The following is a 20,691-nucleotide window of genomic DNA, read 5'->3' on the forward strand; positions in this document are numbered from 1 at the left end:
TTCTAGGAGGTCATGTCTGTCCATGTCTGTTATGTTCACTTTGTTAAGGCATTCTTTAGGTGAGTATTGCATACATGTGGACATTTTAGCTGTGGAGACTGTTGCTTTTTCAATATCAAGTTATCTTGATCGCTGATGATGTTAATCACTTAACACAACTCATTAAAAGGTGCAAGTAGAATGGTTCATGTTTTTACTTGTTGTCACTGGCCTCCTGCAAAGTTGAAAACCTGTTGTCCTGGTGATTTTGTTAATAAAAATAACAGGCACAGAGTTGCTAATTGGAATAAAGCGATTAGTGAAGTTTACTTTTCTGTGTTACCTAATGTGATTGTGACATATAGATGTGGTAGTCTCTGAATTAAGAGCTAGGCCGTGACAGCTATTAAACTACAAACAGGATTAATTAGTTGGTGTTGGTTGAAGATGACAAAATCAAGCAAAAATTATTAGTGGTCTAAGACGACATGGCCTACAAGGAAAGACAAATAGTATTGTTTATTTAAAATAAGAGAAGAATTAGGGAAGATATGATGAATTTTAAAATAAATAAGCTTAATTTCAAGAAGAGTGCAGAATATATTTTTGGTGGTGTGAAATCTGTAAATTAGTTTGGGGACTTTCAACATTATGATTATGAGTAGTAGTGGTATTTTCCAAAACATCCTCCTCCTTTCCACACCTTCTCCCTCAGGAAAGGCAGGATTACAGATGTTTGTGTTTAAATTTGCTCATAATTTTCGTTGAGGAAATAAAAAGGGCAAAAATTCAAATAAAAATTGTAAGTTTTCTTCAAAAATGTTTTAATATTAAAATCACAAAAATCTAATAATATTTCTGAGTTGTATAACACTTGAAATTTTTCATTTTACTTACAACTTATTTAATTTTTCTTTGCTTTTGAAAGATTTAAAAAATCAATCTTGTCCAACCTATTTTAACCTGCATCCACTTCTTGTCTATATTTAGGCTGCCTAGAAAAATAAAGCAGAGTACAGCAGAGATGCACATTATTAATGTAATTCTAGTCCACTTACGGCACTGTTTCAGAGCGATGCCTGAACCATTTGAGGGTCTATGAAGTAAAGTATTTTTGATGCCAGTCATCCATGGATAAGAATTCATATATACACCAAAACTTCTTTTTAAGTAGTCGTTTGATTGGAAACTCAAAAATTAAATACATCACATGCAGTCAAGAAAGGAGTCTTGGATTTGAGGGAAGTATCCAATCAGAAACAGGGTAAATGACCAAATCATAAGGACTATTTGATAACCTTATAATAGCCCAGGTGTATTTTTATACTTCATTAGCAGATTGTTATGTACATATTTTAGAATTACAGTTTAGTGTTGTGTTTTAATTGTCTCTGTGTAAAAATGATATTGATGAAAAGCAGCCATATTAAAAATGTTATCAAAGGGAAGCCACTGAGATCATATTTCTATAATCAAGTGCAGCCTGTCGTTTAGCACTGACTCCACCAGTAGCATATGAGCTATAGAGTACATATTTGCATAAAATCCTTTTTCATAAGTGATGTATTCATTCAGACAAATACATGGTGATAATAAGTTTGGCCTCAGAAGGAGCTGTAAAAAGGCCATTAATAAGCATATGGATTAAGGATGGAGTGCAGGATGGAGCCTGAATAGATAACTGAGAAGAAAGCCTGTCCTGTAGAAGAAGAGGGCTGCCGGAGGTTAGCAGCCACTGAAAATGCTGCTGGTAAGCAGGGAGTCTGTGCATTACAATACTGCAAGTGAAAGTATATGAAGTACAATGAACTGAGAAGTGAGGATGTAGGAGGCTCTGGAAAACACCTCATGGTTTTGATGATACCAATGGAAAACTTGAATTCCTGGAAACTTCTTATATTCTCCTTTGTAGCATTTTTACAAAGAATGTGAAGAGCTGAACGTTTAATTTTATGTAAACCTATGAGGTGACTAGTTCAAAATTGCCACACTTGCAATTATTTTGATAGTCTAGGGGCCAAGATCTTTGTTTAACAGAAAAAAAAGATTTCATGTTCTGGAATTGTATATTTGTGTTTCTTTAAAAAAAAAAAATAATTCAAAAAGCACTAAATAAATAAGCATTTGCTCTCCCTAATTATTCCTCTTGGTTGCTAATGAAAAATGTACCTTGTCTTTTTTTCCATACCATTTAAGAAATCTGTTCTTCCCACTGACCTTTTCAGAAGGCAAGGTAATTCAAGTGGTAATCTGAAGAGGGAAGAAAGGATTTTATGTATCCTATTTTTTAACTTAAATGGCATCTACTTGTCTCACACTTATGGAGACCTATTTTACAGAAGAAAATGAACCTTCCCACTACCACTGAGTGAACTGAAGTTTGTTATTTCTGAGAACTGACTCATGAAGTAACTGTTCTGCACTCTAGCACTCTAGAGAGAAACAGCTGAGCTCGAAGACGTGAAGTTACTGTAATTTAAGAGTGAATTTAAATGTCTCCAAGGGTTATATGGATTTCTGCCTGTAAAGTTAGGGGTTCCTAATATTTAAAGTATATTTTGCCAGGTTTTCTAATTCAGAAGTCCTGTTGACTTCAGCTGAAGCTTTGTCTGCGTAAAAATTTATTACATATTTCAAAAATTGCCTGAAATGATTCATATTTAAGGTATTGGTAGTGTTGCTTTCGTGTGGTATGAATTCATGAATTATACAGTGTGTAATTGTGGAGGAAGGGATGGAATGCATGTTATACTTGTATTTGAAACCAACACATTGCCTGAAAAAAGCTTCTTTTCTACAAGGTATATGTTATTCATATTGAATGTTATAGTAGTTGAGTTCTATCCATTTACTTTCCAGTTTTTCTGTGGCTTCAGTCTCTAAGTGATAGGAAATTTCTTGCAAATGAGTTTGATCTGTACTTGTTTGAGGTCCTTCTGTGTGTGATGGATTTTCTGGCTGCATTCTCTCTTCACTCTGTATTCTTTGTGTTGGGTTTCCTTTGCTTCGAATTGATGTGAAGGATCAAGGGAGACATAGTGGTAGCAGGTCACCATGCAAAATAACACCATGGAGCACCACAAGAAAATTCCCAGGACATTCTGGGTAAAGCGCAGGTTAATATCAAACTGACTCAAAATTTACAATTTGTTTGATTCAATCAAACAAGGTAAACTGCCTTGGTAAGTCCAGGTTACAATTGTGGGACTTTTTAATTTGGAGAATAAGCATCAATCTTTTGGTATTTTTGTCTCCATTCAGACTGAAAGCAGATTCTGAAATAGTAGGAGTCTGTTGAATAGCAGTTCCAAGTTTAAGCCAGGTTATTCATCCTGATTCTTTGGGTGACATTACTATAGAAATCACTGGCAAGTTTTTACAACTGCTTCCCTGACTTCCCTTTTAAAACTTTCTACTGTATAACCATCCACAGCTTACGTGCCCACCAATTTTTATCACTGTGATTAAAATTACAAATGTGTTCCCACTTAAAACTAACCATGTTATTACTATAATGCTTTTTTTAAAAATAAAGTTTTAATCAATATGAGGCAATTTGCCAGAAAAAAATTACATTATTTATCCTTTTTATGCCCACTGAATTTTGTTTGTGTTTTCTTTTTTAAATAGTGATTCCAGAGTTTATTAGTCAAGTAAATATTGCATTGGAGAGCTTAAGCAAGAACACAGTGCATCCTTTTGATGATAACCAGTTTGTGGACGTTTCTAAGAAGGTGTATGATACAATTCATAACATCAGATGCTCAGTCATGATGATTCGGGTAAGTTTTTTATTTGTTCATTTAAGATTCATTTCTAAGATAGTTCAGGACATCAGGGCATTTTCAGGAGAATTTAGAGCTGTGTATGTGAACAATGCCCCTAAGCTCATATCCACATTGAACTGATCTGGGAAATTTGGATTACAATGAAACACACATGATTATAACTTAGGAATACTAGAACTGCATTGATTACCAGATCAGAATGTTGCACAAAAATGTGTTTTGTTCTTTAAAAGTATTTATTTATGTTTGGTTGATAAAGATCTTCATTCACTTAGATAATTATTGACTTGTGGCTACAAACCCAAGTCTGCTTGTAGCTCTTCAACCTTAACCTTATTTAGTGGAATGTAGGAACAGATAGTATATTAAAGGTGATCCTGATAATCTCTTGTTGAAGTTTTGTCAGCTTCACACCAGAAGACTTAACAGCCTGATTTCTGTCAATCTTACACAATCACGATCAAAGCACTTATCATAGTGTTTTTCCTAAGTTCAAGAAAATGCTTCAGAACAGCTTATTTTTAAAGTTTGAAACAGAATTTTGTCAGATGCAGAATTTCCCCCAAATATCTTCAGTCCACAAATCTCATTTCAAATGATACAGCTGAGCTGCAATATCTGTATGTTCAGCAGTTTTGTTTTTAAATAAAATTAAACATTAATAAAAATGTAGATAAGTTTTTCAAAGGAAGTTTGTCTTCTGCATTGTCTTTTCAGTTGAGAAGAAAGTAAGAAACAGATTCCTCTTTTCTTTTAAATATAAAAACATATTACAGGCTAGTGTGGCCAGCAGGTCAAGGGAGGTGATTCTGCCCCTCTACTCTGCTCTGGTAAGACCCCACCTGGAGTACTCCAGCTGTGTTCAGCTCTGGAGCCCTCAGCACAGGAAAGACATGGACCTGTTGGAGCGGGTCCAGAGGAGGGCCACAAAAATGATCAGAGGGATGGGACATCTCTCCTATGAAGACAGGCTGAGAGAGTTGGGGTTGTTCAGCCTGGAGAAGAGAAGGCTCTGGGGAGACCTTATAGCAGCCTTTCAATACTTAAAGGGGGCTTATAAGAAAGATGGGGACAGACTTTTTAGCAGGGCCTGTTGCGATAGGACAAGGGGTAATGGTTTTAAATGGAAAGAGGGTAGATTCAGACTAGATATAAGGAAGTTTTTCATGATGAGGGTGGTGAGGCACTGGAGCAGGTTGCCCAGAGAGGTGGTAGGTGCCCCATTCCTGTAAACATTCAAGGTCAGGCTGGATGGGGCTCTAAGCAACCTGATCTAGTTGAAGATGTCCCTGGTCATTGCAGGGGGGTTGGACTAGATGACCTTTAAAGGTCCCTTCCAGCCCAAACTACTCTATGATTCTCTGATTCTAATATGGAAAATATTAGTGAGTCTTAACATATTGCAGTGTATAATTTAAACAGTTTCAGTAGGAATTCAAATGTGCAAAATCTTTAAAATGTCTCATCCTTATTGCAGTTGTCAATTGTGAAATTGGTTATATACCAAAGAAAGATCCTGAAACATACAACATCATTGCCCATAGCAGGAGGAGTTTATGTGAGTTGGATTTATCTGGCAAAACAAACCCGATTTAGCCCGATCCTCTCTTAGGTCTTCTGATCGGTTCCTGTTTCAGTGAACATAGGCTAAGAGTTTTGGTTAGGACATCTAATTTTTTTTTTCTAGATCAGTTAAGCTTCTTTTAATGCCTTCATTTCTCATCCCGCCTTCCCTTAGCGACCCAGGGACTCTTCTTTTTTTAAGAATACAAAGTTGTTTCTATCTGTTCCTCAGTAAGATCTGAGTCTTCTATATGTCCAGTCTTCTTGGGCTTGAAGTCCAGATGATCATGACTGACTATTCCTTTATGGAGTTTTTCCTTTGTGGGAAATGCACTGAGGAGTGTAACAAAGCTTCAATCAGTTTCTAAGAAGACACGGACACTTCTCTGCAGGAAACTCCGAGTGTATATTCTCACACTCGTCTGTGATGTGTTTATGTATATGGACAGTCACTCAAAAAATAAAAGGCTATTATATTCCCTGTACTTCTTTCTGAAACATGAGGGGAAAACACTTTCATCTGAAGAGACTATACATATGCGTAACGCATAGTAAGTGCACAGGGTATGTGTACTATGTAAGTGCATAGTGCATGTGTAAAATTTAAAGTCATTGCACAACACCCAAATAGACGGTGTTAATATAAAGATTTCTATCAGTACCATCTTCCACTTCTGCTTTGCAAGTGAAATTTGACAAGGCAAGAAAAAACAAAGTATCGGAAATTACCTTGTTGGCTGTACCTGGAACTGTGGGTAGCAAAGAGCAGATGCTCCTTCTCCTCCTCCTCCTCCTCCTCCTCCTTGGAATTGAAGAAGTTATGACCAGTGGGATAAGAGCCTGCCTCCACCTGTACTGAACCTCCCATTAGCCTAAACAATGTATGTGTTTGCCTTAGAAATCAATGTGGCTTGAAGTGTATTCAATTGTATTTGAATGTATTCAACAGCCCAGCAATTGCAGAGTCCTGACAAATGCTCAGGAGATTAAAAAAAAAAAAATCATTAAAAAGGACATGTGCAGCTTTCTACTTAATGAATACCATTATTCAGACACTGTCATGAGAGGGTTTTTTGGAGGTTTGGTGAAGTGATAGTCAGCTGCTCCACCATCCCTTAGAGACACTGACTGCCAGCACAGAGAGAGTACTGAGGAAACCCTGGCATTCATTCTTTGAGTAAGGATGTATTTGCATTCCTAATTAGATACATTCCAAACAATGCCAGTTTCATTTCAGTCTGCCTGTAAGAAGCTTTAGTAAATTTGATGGTTATTCAGATGTATGCTGTTACCACAAAAGCCAAGGTGAGGAAATAAAAGTGTTCTGAGGCCAACTTACAGGGGCTTACTGATACAGTGCCAAAGAACAATGTGTTGCTGATTACAGGGGATTGCAGGACTGAATCAGGGAAATAAATTGTTGATCAAAATATAATTGAGAAGTGTAAATGAGCAAGGACACTGAGTCACAGGGGGCAATTTTTCAACATCAAAATAAAAGCAGAAACTCTCCAGATCAGTTCCTCAGGAAGCATTTCAGGCATGTAATTACACAGAGGAATGTTTTTAAAAATAGAGTTCCTAACTGTAAAATGCTGCCAAATACTATTGTTAATGCAAATTATCAGATATGCTTTTCAACATCCAAGCTCAACCATAGATACATAAAATATTCATTCCAGTCCTGCAGGTACAATGTGAATAACACTTGAGAGCACCTAAATAGTGGAAGGTGTGCTGCACTGACGAGCTGTAATAGAAATGCATCTGGAACTGCAGGGTGCTTCCCTTAAGATGCTTTTCATTATTTTACTCTCAAGGATTAATTAATCCAGTGGTACCTGTTGATTTGAAATCATCAGACATATGATCCAGTGCATATAGCTGCATGTGCTTATTAGTGTCCACATTCCTCAGTCCTTTTTTGACTCTTGAAGCATCTGATTTTTGTTAAATTGTAGAGGCTTTGGGAGCTTGATTTTGCACAGGAACATTTGGGCATTATCTGGATAGTGTTTTAATCAGAATATTGTTGTTATGGAAATAGATTAGGCTAGATAGTAGAATTAAATACAAGAATTCTGCCCTGTGAAATACATGGAAAAGTCAGAGGAAACAGGTTGACAGTTTTTGAAACAATACGTATTGAATGTTGCATAATGTTAAGACTGATGCTAGAACTTCTTTAAAAAAAAAACATTTCTATATGAAAGTGTAGGTTGTTGAAGAATATGAGACAGCTGGATTGAAGTAACAGCTAATAATACCCCATTAGGATATTAAACACAGTGGAAAGTGGTAATGACTTCAAATGAATAATAACTACTGATAGCTGAAGCAGTAATAAAGTCATCCTAACAGAAATACACCAAGAACAGTGGAAAAGAATTCACCAAGTCAGACTTTCATGGAATACTTTGGTTTTATTGGAGGATAAACAAGTGGACTGCTATGAGTTTTCCAGAGAGGGAGAAGAGGGCAAAATGTTCATCTACTCTATTTAAAAGGGTTTTACTACTCTTATGTTCATGGAAGCAGTGAATGAGGAACCTGTGTTTCCTAATTTTATGAGAGGTGGAAAATGTATATTGAGATTGTAGTTCTTATCTGATACAATGCATCATTTTGATGCATTTCTTAAAAATCCTTTCTGCTGAATGTATATTCTGTGTGCTGTTTCTTTCAGAATTCTGGCATGGAAACTATAGGTTCCCTCAGAGTTTATGGTGTTAAGCTTTTTGAGTGTTTCTTTTGCAGATTGTGCCTCTATTACCATTGAGCAGCCATTCTCTGCACCGTGTTGTACATGATCTCCACCCCGGTCCCCCCAGAAAACTAAGGCAAAGCATTCATTTTGGTTTTCTGTCATACCTGGATACTTTTGTTTCAGCTAGATCCTCAATGCATCCCCATTCCATTCCTTATCTTCCTGTTTCTTTAGCTAATAGTCTTTTACTGTGGGTTTTAATTTCCTTTGGAAAAGCAAACTCAGTGTAGCTACACCTTCAGGTGTCTACAGCATGATCCTTTTTAAAATGTTTTGGCTGCCTCAGAATACCCTTGGGATGGGTTCCCTTTTTCTTCTTTTGTTGGTTGCAAATTCTGGGTATTTTTTCATTCTGTTATAAAGAAATTTAAGAGTTCATCCTTAACAGCACTTGTGAGCTCTTCAATACACTTAATTTCTCTCAATAAGAGACATCACAGCAGACTTTGATCTCTTGTATCCAGCAGAGTCACAGGAATTTTCAGAACATGGACTTCTCAGAAAGGAAAATAGCAAGTGGTGAAAACTTTCCTATTGGCCTGTTTCTCTTTCAGCCAGTTAATAAACGTCTAGTTTAAATTCTGCCTTTGCTTTTGATAATGATAGAATTATCCTACACATGCAGGGTTTTCTACATGTTTTTACTTCTGTAGTAGGAATGATTTACATCCTGTCAGATGCGAGCAATAGCACACATGAATTGAACCTCTATTTAAAAGCTAGAGAAAACAAAGCAAAGCAGGGAAGCGTTTGAGAAAAAAGACATTTACTGCAGTCTTATAATTGTTTGTTTTTCCAAGAGAGCCCTGAGACCTCATGGGGAGAAAGGGCAAAGAACAATTCATATAGTCTTGGTAAACTTCGTTGTTGTTGGTCTGAAATTTATGAGTGATGCTAACTCATTACAAATATATATTGGGAAGTCTGTTAAATACCTTTTTCTTCATTTTTCTATCCTACACCAATTGCACAAGAGGAAGAACTTCTGCAGCAGTAGTTAGCAAGCCAGTTGGACCTGCACCTCTCATCACTTTCTTGCCATTTCTGACCTAAAAGGTCAGAGCTGACCTTTCCTTCCCTCAGCTCCTTGTCAACTTCCCTGGCAGAAAGCAGGAGCTTTCTTGTGTATTTTCACTTGGCTCCCTTATGCACTAGGCTTCTGGTATTACATGGTTAGTACTTGTTATGTTGTCATCTTTTTTTAACCAGGAGAGGATTTTCTTTCCTTGTTATTTAGGAAAAAATATGCTCTATACTGGTTGTTACCAAAAAGGGAAGTTTACATGCCCTGCCTTCTTCAAATGATGCTTTCATTGCTGATTCTATCGGTCCTGTCATCCAAAGATTGATACAGCTAGATGCAGTGTGGCTGAAAAAGGATGTAATATTTGATGTAATTTAAAAAAGAGCCTAGAAGAGCACCTGTCATCTATTAAGGATAGTTGGACACCTATTCCTTTTTCAGGTTTTTATCCTGAGTCACATAAAAAGTGTTAATGGGGAATGTTATGTTTGTGCTGCAGAAACCAAATATGCAGAGAATTGAAACTGTTTAGTGCCATGATCAAATATACTTGCAAGTAAAAGCTTCTGGCAGATGTTTGTCCCTGCCATATTACTTGGCTTTTTAACATCTCGAGTCAGGATCACCAACCTTGAGGTACCATTATGGGGAAAACTTAACTCAAAGCACTATCCCAGATAGGTTACATTTCATATCTTAATTCATCTACATACATATTTCCCAAAAATGTCTATGTTCTTTACCCCACAGTATACCTTTGAAGTAATTGCATATTGTAGAAATACTTACTTGCTTATATTTACATCTGTATTAGCATCATAAACTCAGTCATTATTATTATGACTCTACCTTGCAGATGTCTTATCAAAATGCTCTGTACTGCAACAGTTTTGGGACACAGTCTGCATACATTTCAATTTAACACACTGACATTTTTTTAAACGCTAATCTCCATTTAGTACCAGGTCAATTTGTGTTCCCAAATAAAGCCGATTTCTGTTTTCTGGCAAACAACTACACATATCATTTTGCTTGTATTTCATGTTTATGTACCATATAACAAACTCTCAAAGGTCTGATTTTCTGCCAATTTCATTAGTTTAAGGCCTTTAGTATCTTCCACAAATCAGGTGACCGTTCTGGTTCTCTCTGTAATAGTGTTGCTGGTTTTGTTGCTTTAGAGAGCAAAAAGCTGCTCAGCAGCATATCTGTAAATAAAACCCACCCTCTCGTTTTCCTTGAAAGTTGCATCCTGTGTTCTTGAACATGTGGGCAGGTTGTTACCCTAAGAAATATCTTTAGAGTTTGGAGTTGCCACAATTACCATAACAAGTATCTGTTCTTAAGAGTTGAGGTGTTTCCACAAAAAATTTTAAAACTTTGTTAGTAGAAAAACAGATTAATTTATTGATTTTAAAAACAGATGGTGTGTTCCCATCTCAGGTAGAAGGAGGGAGACAGAAGAGGAAAAAGTGGATGCTCACCCTCTTAATCTCAGACATGGGAGTGGAAGCCAAAGCACAGATACATTATTATTTCACCCAAAGAGGGATGGCCCTTCTCCTCCCACATCTTCAGGTCCCCTTTGCTTAAACCATTGAATTAGAGTCAGCAGGGTAGTTGGGGAATGATAGATTTCTTTTTTTTTTTTTTTTTTTTTTTTTAACAAAAGATAAGAGAAACTACCTGGGTTTTGTGCTTCTATATTGCTGCATTTTCAGACTAACAAGTTTTAACTTTTCAGTTCATTGTACATCCTTCTGGCTGCTGCTCCTGCTCCCATGCTCCAGCCATTCACTCAGTTTTTACAGGGAGATTTCTGATTTTAGATTCTGGGTAATTTTTACATATAAAATGAATAGTGGGTAGGAAAATAAGTGCCTCCTTCATCCCCATATGAGCAATTCCAAAATTGTCCTTTTATATCCATGTACTATATTATTTCTATACAGGGAAATCATCCTGCAGTATAGGAGAGTCAAAAGCAGATGCCCCCTTCCAAGCAAGAATATGTAGAATTTTCATATTGTTTTATATATATTTTGGAGGAGTAGACTTCCTCTCTAATTGCATATGAGAGCATATGAGAAAGCATATGAGAAAGCACTTGATGTTGTCAGGCTACATCTTCTGTACAGGTCTGACTGTGAAGATTTTCCTTCCCCTCCAAAGCAGCAGCTCACATGTGCCATCCTAGATATGACTAAATGGAAGTAAGTACTTAAAAGGAGTGCCAAGAACTCACCACTTGGATAGTACCACATCCAAGGCTGTAGTTACTGTATGTTAACATTTATTACCTTTTTTCATTATTTGAAATTCTTTTAATACTATTCAGTATTACTCTTTTTGTACAAAATATTATTGTTAACTGAGCCTTCTTTCTAAACCAAAAATACTGCAGTATCTTTTGAACCAAACCTTACTTTTCACTGTCACACATTTTACTTGTCTCACACTCTTTGTCAGTGAGGGGGAAGAGAGGAGAGAAACATACACAGAGGATCACAGAAGGAAGGGACCTTGGGAGATCATCTGGTCCAGCCTCCTGTTGAAAGCAGAGTGTTATCCAAGGCCCTGTCAAGCCAAGTCTGACTTTACTGTCTGTTTTTTTCTTTTATATATTAGTGTTAAGACAGTAATGGAGAATTGATGGGGCAAACAAAGCAATATTGTGTGCTAAATCTTATTTATAAAAGCAAGCTGCTTGCTACATTGCATGCAACTACTAGACTATAATACTTCTACCATTGTTTGCTGTGTTTACACCTGCTTGTTTACATTCACCATATGACTGTATGACCAATCTTCTTTTTTTTATTCTTCTTCTAGTTAAAAACGTAATTTTCTTAAATCTGCCTTAGGTTTCCAGTTTGTAAAGTGTCAGCTAATGGGAAAGATGTTGTGTTGTTTTGGTTTTTTAAAAAGAAAGGCAAAAAGAAAGGCTTTTAGGGTATATATACACAAAAATAGTGTATGATTTCAGAAATGCCGATACAGGGACCAGTGGTGAAAAAGTCAGCTGCATACTGTATCCTTTACAATAGAAATGTTCAATTATCCATCCTGGCAAATCTGCGTTCTCTTCTGCCCAAGCTATACAGCCTTAGGCATCATGCAAAGCTGTGAATTAAGAACTTCTCAGCAGCAAATTGCTACATGGCTTACCATCAAAGTCTCTTAGTGCTGGGGTTAGTGGTTCAGACAGAGAAGCCAATATGCTTTGTACAGAAATGGATGGCATGAAGAGTTTTGACTTACATACTACTTTAAATTTCAGTTTTTTCCAGTTTAGGGATTAAATTATATTGCAACTATGTCATATATGTTTATGTTTTTAATTGTTCACAAAATTATCCCTCTCTTTCAGGAAAACAGAACTTTCCAGAATAATTTGGTAGCTCTAGTTTAGTGGCTCATTGGAAACTTAAGCACAAGGCAGTATTTTTTCTGGAACATTAAAATCTTTGCTGAGGGTTTTTTCTTATATCAAGGAAAAGCGATGTGTATTCCTTCCTTGCCATTTGGTGCTTACTGTCTAATATAAATTATATTCCCAGAGAAATTGAATGAATGTTATTCTGTTAAAAGGGAAGGACTGCATTTCTGGAACTAAAAGTGGGAGGCACAGCAAAAGTGTTACAAATCACAGATACTCTATTAAAATATGCATCCTGCTACATGGTTCACTGGAGTATGAGAAATGCAAGCCTGGAAATGGAGACTGCAGTCTCTGAATAGTGTTAATAGCTCATGCTGTGGTTCTGATTCTGAAATCAGCCCTGCCAATGCTAGTGCCAGTTCTGGCTCAGAGATCTTCATTGCTCAGTGTAAATCTGACCATAGATCCCTTTTACTGATCATAATCATCTGTACAGTCCATGGCCTAGTTGAAATTTCTCAATTGCCATTATTTTCACTGTGGAATCATTTAACTGGTAGGATGGAGTCTTTTTAGCATGATGCAGAGAAGCAATGAGGTACATTACAAATGTATTCAATACGTAATCGGACTTCAAAAACATGGTAGTAATTATCTGCGTGCGAGATTGTGATCTCAGTTTTGCTGGCACAAGAATGGAGTAGCAGTGCTGTGGTCTGTGTCATTCTGTGCTTTGACATTGGTGTAACAGTATAAGATCTGGTCCTGTTGTCATGCATGTCCTTGCTGATGCAGCAGTGTGACAGGCAAAAAGGTTTGGGAGGAATTTGCTTATTTATTTATCTAACCCTGAATAGTTTTTTTGGTTTACTTTTTTATAATTCCTTAGTATTCCATAGGTATATTTGAATTCAGGTTTTGCTGCTAATGATACCTTCCTGCCTTGGTTTTTTTTTTTTTTTTCCCCCAAATGTTGCTTGCAAACGTGTATCACAGCAGATTATTTTCTTGGAAGTGTACTCATAAAGTTGGAATGCAGAGTTGATGAAGGCAGGTGGGCATACCAAGTAAGGAGGCATAGTAATAACAGGGAAACTGACTCAGAAAAACCAGAAACCTTGAAAGAAAATTCTTTGGAGAATTTAAAAAAAATCCTTCACTGAGCTAGATAAATGGAAGACGATATTTTTAAGTACTCCTTACCTGAAAAGATTCTGTAGAGGTTGACAAACCAGATACTACCTAATTACCTGAGAACCTCTGGGACTTACAGCCTGTTCTTAAAAAGAGAGCAAAGAGCACCTTCATTATATTCAGTATCAACAAAGTCAGTGAATATTGATACCAAAGTGAAGTGTATTGCAGCAAGGGAGTACTGTGCATCATCTAGTGCATGGATTGTGTTGAAATTGCAGTTTTAGAGCACCATTGCTTCAATGTAACTTAGCTATTAGCTTTTGAGGCCCTCTTGTTGTTCACTATAGCAAGTACTTTAGTTATTAGGAAATTAGAGCAGTAACATTAAGTTAGTTACTCCAAGTGCCTTGTTCTCCTGGTCTCCATGAAGTAGTCTGCATAAAATGATTCTAGGAAATCATATGTGCAAATTTGATTATCCTTTGAAATATCCTGAAATTTGTTACAGTGTTAAGTTCACCTACAAAAATAGTAACAACTTTCGTGTTATCATACAGCAAAGCATATCCATGTGAAGTACCGAGAATAAAGGGCTGCCAGTAACTATGTAGAGTGAGGCAGTGGCAGCTTGGGGATGCACACAGGTAAGTTACGTGTCCCTGAAAATGACTTTGTCAACAGATGACTGCCTCAGTTAGCCCCCTTGCAGCCAGACCAGCTGCATGGCACCCATTCCAGCAATGGCTCATCCCCTTACTACAGTGTAATCAGGTTTCCTCTACTGGGATCATGGCCAGCACAGGTAGGGGAATATCATCAATCTTTCAGGGGCACTGAAATTCACTGGCTGACTGTGTAGTCTTGCAGTGAGGGCCACTTGCTTGACCGCAGTAATTGGTGTCAGAGCCAGCTGGATAACTGACATCCATTGTTCTTCCACCTATATTTATTGTATTAATCATACCACTGCCTGCCCTTTACCTTCTTCGTAATCAGTGTGTAATTTGCTTATTGAAGAAATCAGATAAGCAGATGTCAGACAACTCTACATTCTTTGTATTTCTTGCTGATGTGCTATGAGAATGGGAATCGGTCCCCATTGCCTTAGTGAGAAACCAGTCTGGCATCCCACCTGAACATGGCATGCCATGCTATGTCTGTTAGTTTTGCTGACCCCACAGGGTTGTTCTGTCAAATATGCTTTGAAAATGTTTGTGGATTTGTGAAAGCTGGATTCCAAATGTGTAAAAAAACAAGTATGAGGCTTAATTAATATTCAGCAAGTGTAGAACAGAGCTGAATAATTGTTTGCTGTTTCAGTGAGGAAGAGCTAACCACAACAAGCAAAGGTAAACCCCTTGTCGCACACAGTTACATGCTTGAAGCGATGTGAGATCTCACCAGTGCCCTGGATCTGTGTAAGTACGAAGCTCAGTCTGACTGGTCAGTGGCCCACAAATAAAACAAGTTTGTCACCTCGGTAAGCGAAGCCAGAAGTAGAACTTACCCAGATTTTAAGCAGAGCAGCACCAGCGCAAATTGTGGCTTCATTTGCCAGTGTTGGGGTTTGCGGTCTAATCACTTATTTCTGAAATGGCACCAGTCCACAGCAGAGATGAAACCTAAAATTGTGTCTGCCTAAACTTAGGCTTTCCATTCCATTCCATTAATATAGCCTTAAGCCTTCCATCTTACAGCTTCCACCATCTCAGGCTTGACTGCTTGATTTGCTCTTGCCGTTTATAGGAAACTCACAGATCAGAAAGCAGATGACTCACCCTAGTTGCCTTTTAACTGCAGAAAGGATCTGCATGAAGGGAGTTATTTTTTCCTGAATGAAAAGATCATCCTATTGATAGTGTTGCTGCTGTATTGTTGGTTTTGTTTGGGTGTTTGCATTTTTTTGGTATATGAAATTGTACCATGCATTTGTAGAATATACTAGCTTTATAATTCATAGGACTGTTTTCTCCCTATAAAATTATGACATTTCTTGGCTGGTAGAGTTAAATCCAGATGAAATTTTAGGCTGTGTTTAGTTCATCAATAAATTCATTTTCTCTCGATATTTGCTATTCCAGAAAACTCAATAGCAAGTATTACCCGCAGCCTGGATATTTAGAGATGGAATGATTCACTCTTACACAGTCTGTAGGATTGCCAGATAGCTCAGAGGTTTGGCAGGAAGCTTTTACGTGGCATAATTGGGTTTTAGGCTGTGATTCATCTCTGCTCCTTTTTTGTTTATTCTTGGGTATGTTGATGAGCTCAGAGATTTATCTACTGCCTAGACAAAAAAAAGTTGAGAGCATTATTAATTGCCAAAAAATACCATCCTCCACAAAGAGAAAGTAAAAGAACAATTGAAATTCATGTCAGGGACCATTCAACAACTGACATGAATAGCTTACCGTGAAGACATAAGATAGTATTCTTTGAAGAATCATGGGCTGCATCACAGGCTATGCATTGTCCCACCTCACATAGTATTGTTTGGTTGTATCCTCTTCATTTCTTTACCTTCCCCTCCTTTTTTTCATTCCTTTTCCATTTTTTCTCCTGTTACCTTACAGTTTGTCTCATGTTCTTTATATGCAGATCTACTTCTCATGCCTGATACTAAGGTAGTATTAGAATTGTCTTTTGTAAAGCATGAAAGCTGGAATTCCCACAGTGTGCCAATCTCTTTGGTAACTAGTGCATGTCTCTTTGGGTAACTAGTGCCAGTCTCTTTTGGTAACTAGTGCATGAATTCTGATTTTTATCTTGGTTAAATATAAATACTGTAATAAAGTATGAAATGTAAAGATACTAAACTATGTATAGAAATTGTATAATACAGTAATCCAATTCAAAAAGTCTTGTTAGAAGGAGGGACATACACTCTAAAAGGTACCTTGGCATATGGATGTAGATTAGAAGATGGATGTTTAAATCCATCTAAAGTTTAAGGCCCAGGGACCCATGTTCACATGCCCTGAAGTCTACCTCAGTCTATGTACTTAGTAGTTTCTACACACTAGGGAAGTCATTTGAGCTAGACAAAAATAAAACAAGTGGCACCATTACTTTAGTCCACCTCAGTCTCATCTCCAGAGTTAAATTTACCACTCTGCCATGCCTTCCCATACAAGGTAAGAGAAGTGCTGGACAAACCAGGGTAGGATCCACAACAACCATAGTACTGGCTGGGAATGCAATTTAAAACAGTTGGCATTTTAGTGAAAATACTATCCTTCTCATGATTATTAGTTTCCATTCTCTCCTGGGCCATGTGACCTTGCTAAAGGCTTCAAAGATTAAAGGCAGTTCTGTAGCCTGGGACTTTCTTACGTAAAAGGAACATTCAGCCTTGTCTTTCAAAAACTGAACCATGATTGCTTTTTCTAGAAACCAACCAACAAAAAAACCCCACCAAACCAAAACCACAAACCCAGCCAAAACCAACAAACCCACTGCAAATAAAATGGTGGATAGAAAAGAAATCACCATTTCGTCATAATAAGATACCTGGAGCACCCATGGTTGTGGGGTTTCTCAATTTATTTCCCTGATTGACAGTGTTGATCATGGGATCTGTGTGACACCAAGCCTGCTGGGGCCTGGCGAGATTCACCTTTCTCTGTGGGGGAAAGTTGTCTCACCTTTTTCTGAGCCTACACCTCCTGTGCTTATCATGAAGTCATGAAGGGTCAAAGCAAGCTTACTTTAAAAGCATGTTAAACTTTTAACAATACTGATAGACTTTGGGCTGCCTGGTCCCCTGAGTTGGAGAACCACGAGTGTGGAAACAGTGACTTCCCATTTGTGAACACTGAAATTGTAAGGGACCAGCTGTATCAGCTGAATGTTCACAAGTCCATGGGGCCTGATGGGATTCATCCCAGAGTACTGAATGAACTAGCAGATGTTATGGCAGGACCCCTCTCAATCATCTACCAAAGGTGTTGGGAGTCTGAGGAGATCCCTGCTGACTGGAAGCTAGCCAATGTTATTCCTATCTACAAAAAGGGCATGAGGGAAGACCCAGGGAACTACAGACCTTTTAGTCTAACCTCAGTTCCTGGAAAAATTATGGAGAAGATTATACTGCATACTATTGAAAGGCATTTAAAGAACAATGCAATCATCAGGCACAGTCAACATGGGTTCACAAAGGGAAAGTCCTGGTCTATGATAAGGTCACCCACCCTAGTGGATGAAGGAAAGGCAGTGGATGTAGTTTTTCTGGATTTTAGTAAAGATACTGTCCCTCACAGCATCCTTCTGGACCGGTTGTCCAACTCTGGGGTGAGCGGGTTCACGGTGTGCTGGGTGAAGAACTGGCTGAACGGCAGGGATCAAAGGGTTGCAGTGAATGGGGCTACATGTGGCTGGCAACTGGTCACCAGCAGTGTTCCTCAGGGCTTAATTCTAGGGCCACTTCTGTTCAATACATTTATCAACTATCTGGATGCAGGAGTTGAATGCACCATTAGCAAGTTTGCTGATGATACCAAACTGGGAGGTGCTGTTGACTCTCTTGTGGGACAAGAGGCCTTGGGGCAAGAGGATCTACATAGATTGGAGCATTGGGCTATGATTAATGGGATGAAATGTAACAAGTTGAAATGCCGGATTCTGCACCTAGGATGGAGTAATGCTGCGCACAAGTATAAACTGGGAGAGGAGTGGCTGGAGAGCAGCCCTGCAGAAAGGGATCTGGGGGTGCTGGTCAACAGCAGGCTCAGTATGAGTCAGCAGCATGCCCTGGCAGCCAAGAGGGCAAACCACATCCTGGGGTGCATCAAACACAGCATGACCAGCTGGTCAAAAGAGGTGATTATCCTGCTGTATTCAGCATTGATGCAGCCTCATCTTGAGTACTGTGTGCAGTTCTGGGCCCCAGAAGGGTGTTAAGGTACTCGAATGCGTCCAGAGGAGGGCAACAAAGCCAGTGAGAGGGCTGGAAGGAATGTCCTGAGGAGCAGCTAAAGATTTTGGGCTTGTCTAGTCTGGAGAACAGGAGGCTGAGGAGCAACCTCATTGCTCTCTGCAGCTTCCTGAGGAGGGGAAGTGGAGAGGGAGGTGCTGAGCTCTTCTCCCTGGGATCCAGCAACAGGACACATGGGAATGGTTCAAAGTTGCACCAGGGGAGGTTTAGACTTGACCTTAGGAAGCATTTCTTTATGAAGAGTGTGGTCAAACACTGGAAGAGGCTTCCTAGAGAGGTGGTCGATGCCCCAAGTCTGTCAGTGTTTAAGAGGCATTTGGACAATGCCCTTAATAACATGCTTTAACTTTTGGTCAGCCCTGAAGTGCTCAGGCAGTTGGACTAGATGATTGTTGTACGTCCCTTCCAACTGAAAATATTCCGTCTATTCTATTCTGTTACATATGCTCCAAAAAATCGGAGCAAAATATATACCAACCAAGCCATTGGGTGGTATTTTTTTTACTGTACTATTACATAGAATAATTACCAACTAGTTAGTTGGAAAAAAATGTATTTTACCAAAAATTCATGAAAGCAAATTGAAATCTCAAGGGAATTTAATGTATTTTTAACCTCTGGCAGAGCACACCGCTAAACAGTGGCCATTGCAAACTGATATATGTAGATGTTATGGGCCACATCTTCTTGCTTATAGAAATTTAGCAGCTATGTTAAAATAAGTAAACATTGGCAGTTACTCTGCTTGAAGGTCTAACTCTTATTGTTTTGTATGACAGAGAAATAGCAGTTTGTCTATAAAATATTAAAAAGGGGAAATAAAGGCCATTCCACCGTTGTGAGCAGCAGACCTCATTTACCCATCTCACTCAGCCTGTTTCCAGTCTTCAGGTGGTCCTGTGGTATGGCACAGTTCATTGAGCATTCATAACTAATTATTTCCTGCCTTTTAACTTTTTGAAGTAATCTTTTACCCTTCCCCCGCCCCCAATTTGGAATTGGATTTCTTATTTGTAAAAGTAAGCTTCCTGCCTCTTCTCTTTTAAATCTTAAATTTCAAAGTCCCTCAGACTCATCTGGATGTTTGCACCTGATTTCATTCCCTTCTCTGTTTCTTATGTTGCCTGTATCTATATTAAAATACTACACTAAAAAACTGAATGTTTTAGAAACAAGCACTGAAAAGTTAGTAAATAGCACTGTTGAGGTTCTCTGCAAACTTAATGCACTATATCTGAATAATGTGTCATTATATGATCCCTAGTGTATATTTAGCAAGCAGGGGGGGAAGGGGGGTGTTCATGGTATCTCAGTAATTAACAACAGTAAATCTTCTTGCACTGCATTAATTAAGTACACCTTAATATCCACACTGCCTGCATATGTATGCATACTAATAGGTTAGTATTTCCATAAAAGAAAACAAAAGTTTAAACCAAATCAATGAGTAGATTATGTTTTTTATTTAGGGTAAGAGAAAATTAGAGTTTGGATGATTGAAATGGTTCTGAATAGTTTACTGGGTGTCTGATCAACATATAAATTGAGGCAAATAAATTTATATAAATGAATTAGAGTATCATTTATGTGATCACTGTTTTCAAAAGTGATTTTTCTGTATGAGTCAAGGATCTACGACCAATTATGTGCAAAATCTATTCAATTGTGTAAGTCTGTTTTTTACATTACATTAAGCGGTAATAACTCCTACACAAATTAACAGTAGTGTGCTGAATTAATGAAGAAATATGCGCAATGACGTTGGATGTTTTTTCATCTATTTCTCAGGGTTTGCACTAATTAGAATTAAAGTGTCATTCCTGTATATATCAATTTGTATTTAAATTTATCATTCTTGTAAAGACCTTACTTGTACTCTAGAAGCAGGTATTCCATAGTGTAATCTGTGCATAACAAGGTATCTTTGCTTTTGAAAAAATTGCTTGGTAGCAGTGTTCACAAACTTAAATCTTGTATAATATTTGCTTCTATTTCTTTCATGTCCAGTTACAGTTCAGTAGTTCAAGCATAGTGGTACTCTATCAGTACTGTTTCCTGTGCAGACCAGGATTAACTTCAAATAATTCCCAATGTTCATTTGTCTGACCTACTCTTAGA

General features: G+C 37.9%; 1 protein-coding gene across 2 annotated transcripts in view; it reads left to right on the forward strand.

The window, feature by feature from the left end:
* Positions 1–20,691, forward strand: part of CTNNA3 (catenin alpha 3) — a 548,079-nt gene that overhangs the window by 437,343 nt on the left and 90,045 nt on the right. For both annotated transcript variants that reach the window (XM_072870046.1, XM_072870047.1), the window contains exon 12: positions 3,610–3,761. In XM_072870046.1, the coding sequence (XP_072726147.1) occupies positions 3,610–3,761 (152 nt within the window). The remainder of the gene's footprint in view (positions 1–3,609; positions 3,762–20,691) is intronic.

This window comes from Ciconia boyciana, chromosome 8 (assembly GCF_034638445.1).
Source record: "Ciconia boyciana chromosome 8, ASM3463844v1, whole genome shotgun sequence".
Classification (NCBI taxonomy): Eukaryota; Metazoa; Chordata; class Aves; order Ciconiiformes; family Ciconiidae; genus Ciconia; species Ciconia boyciana.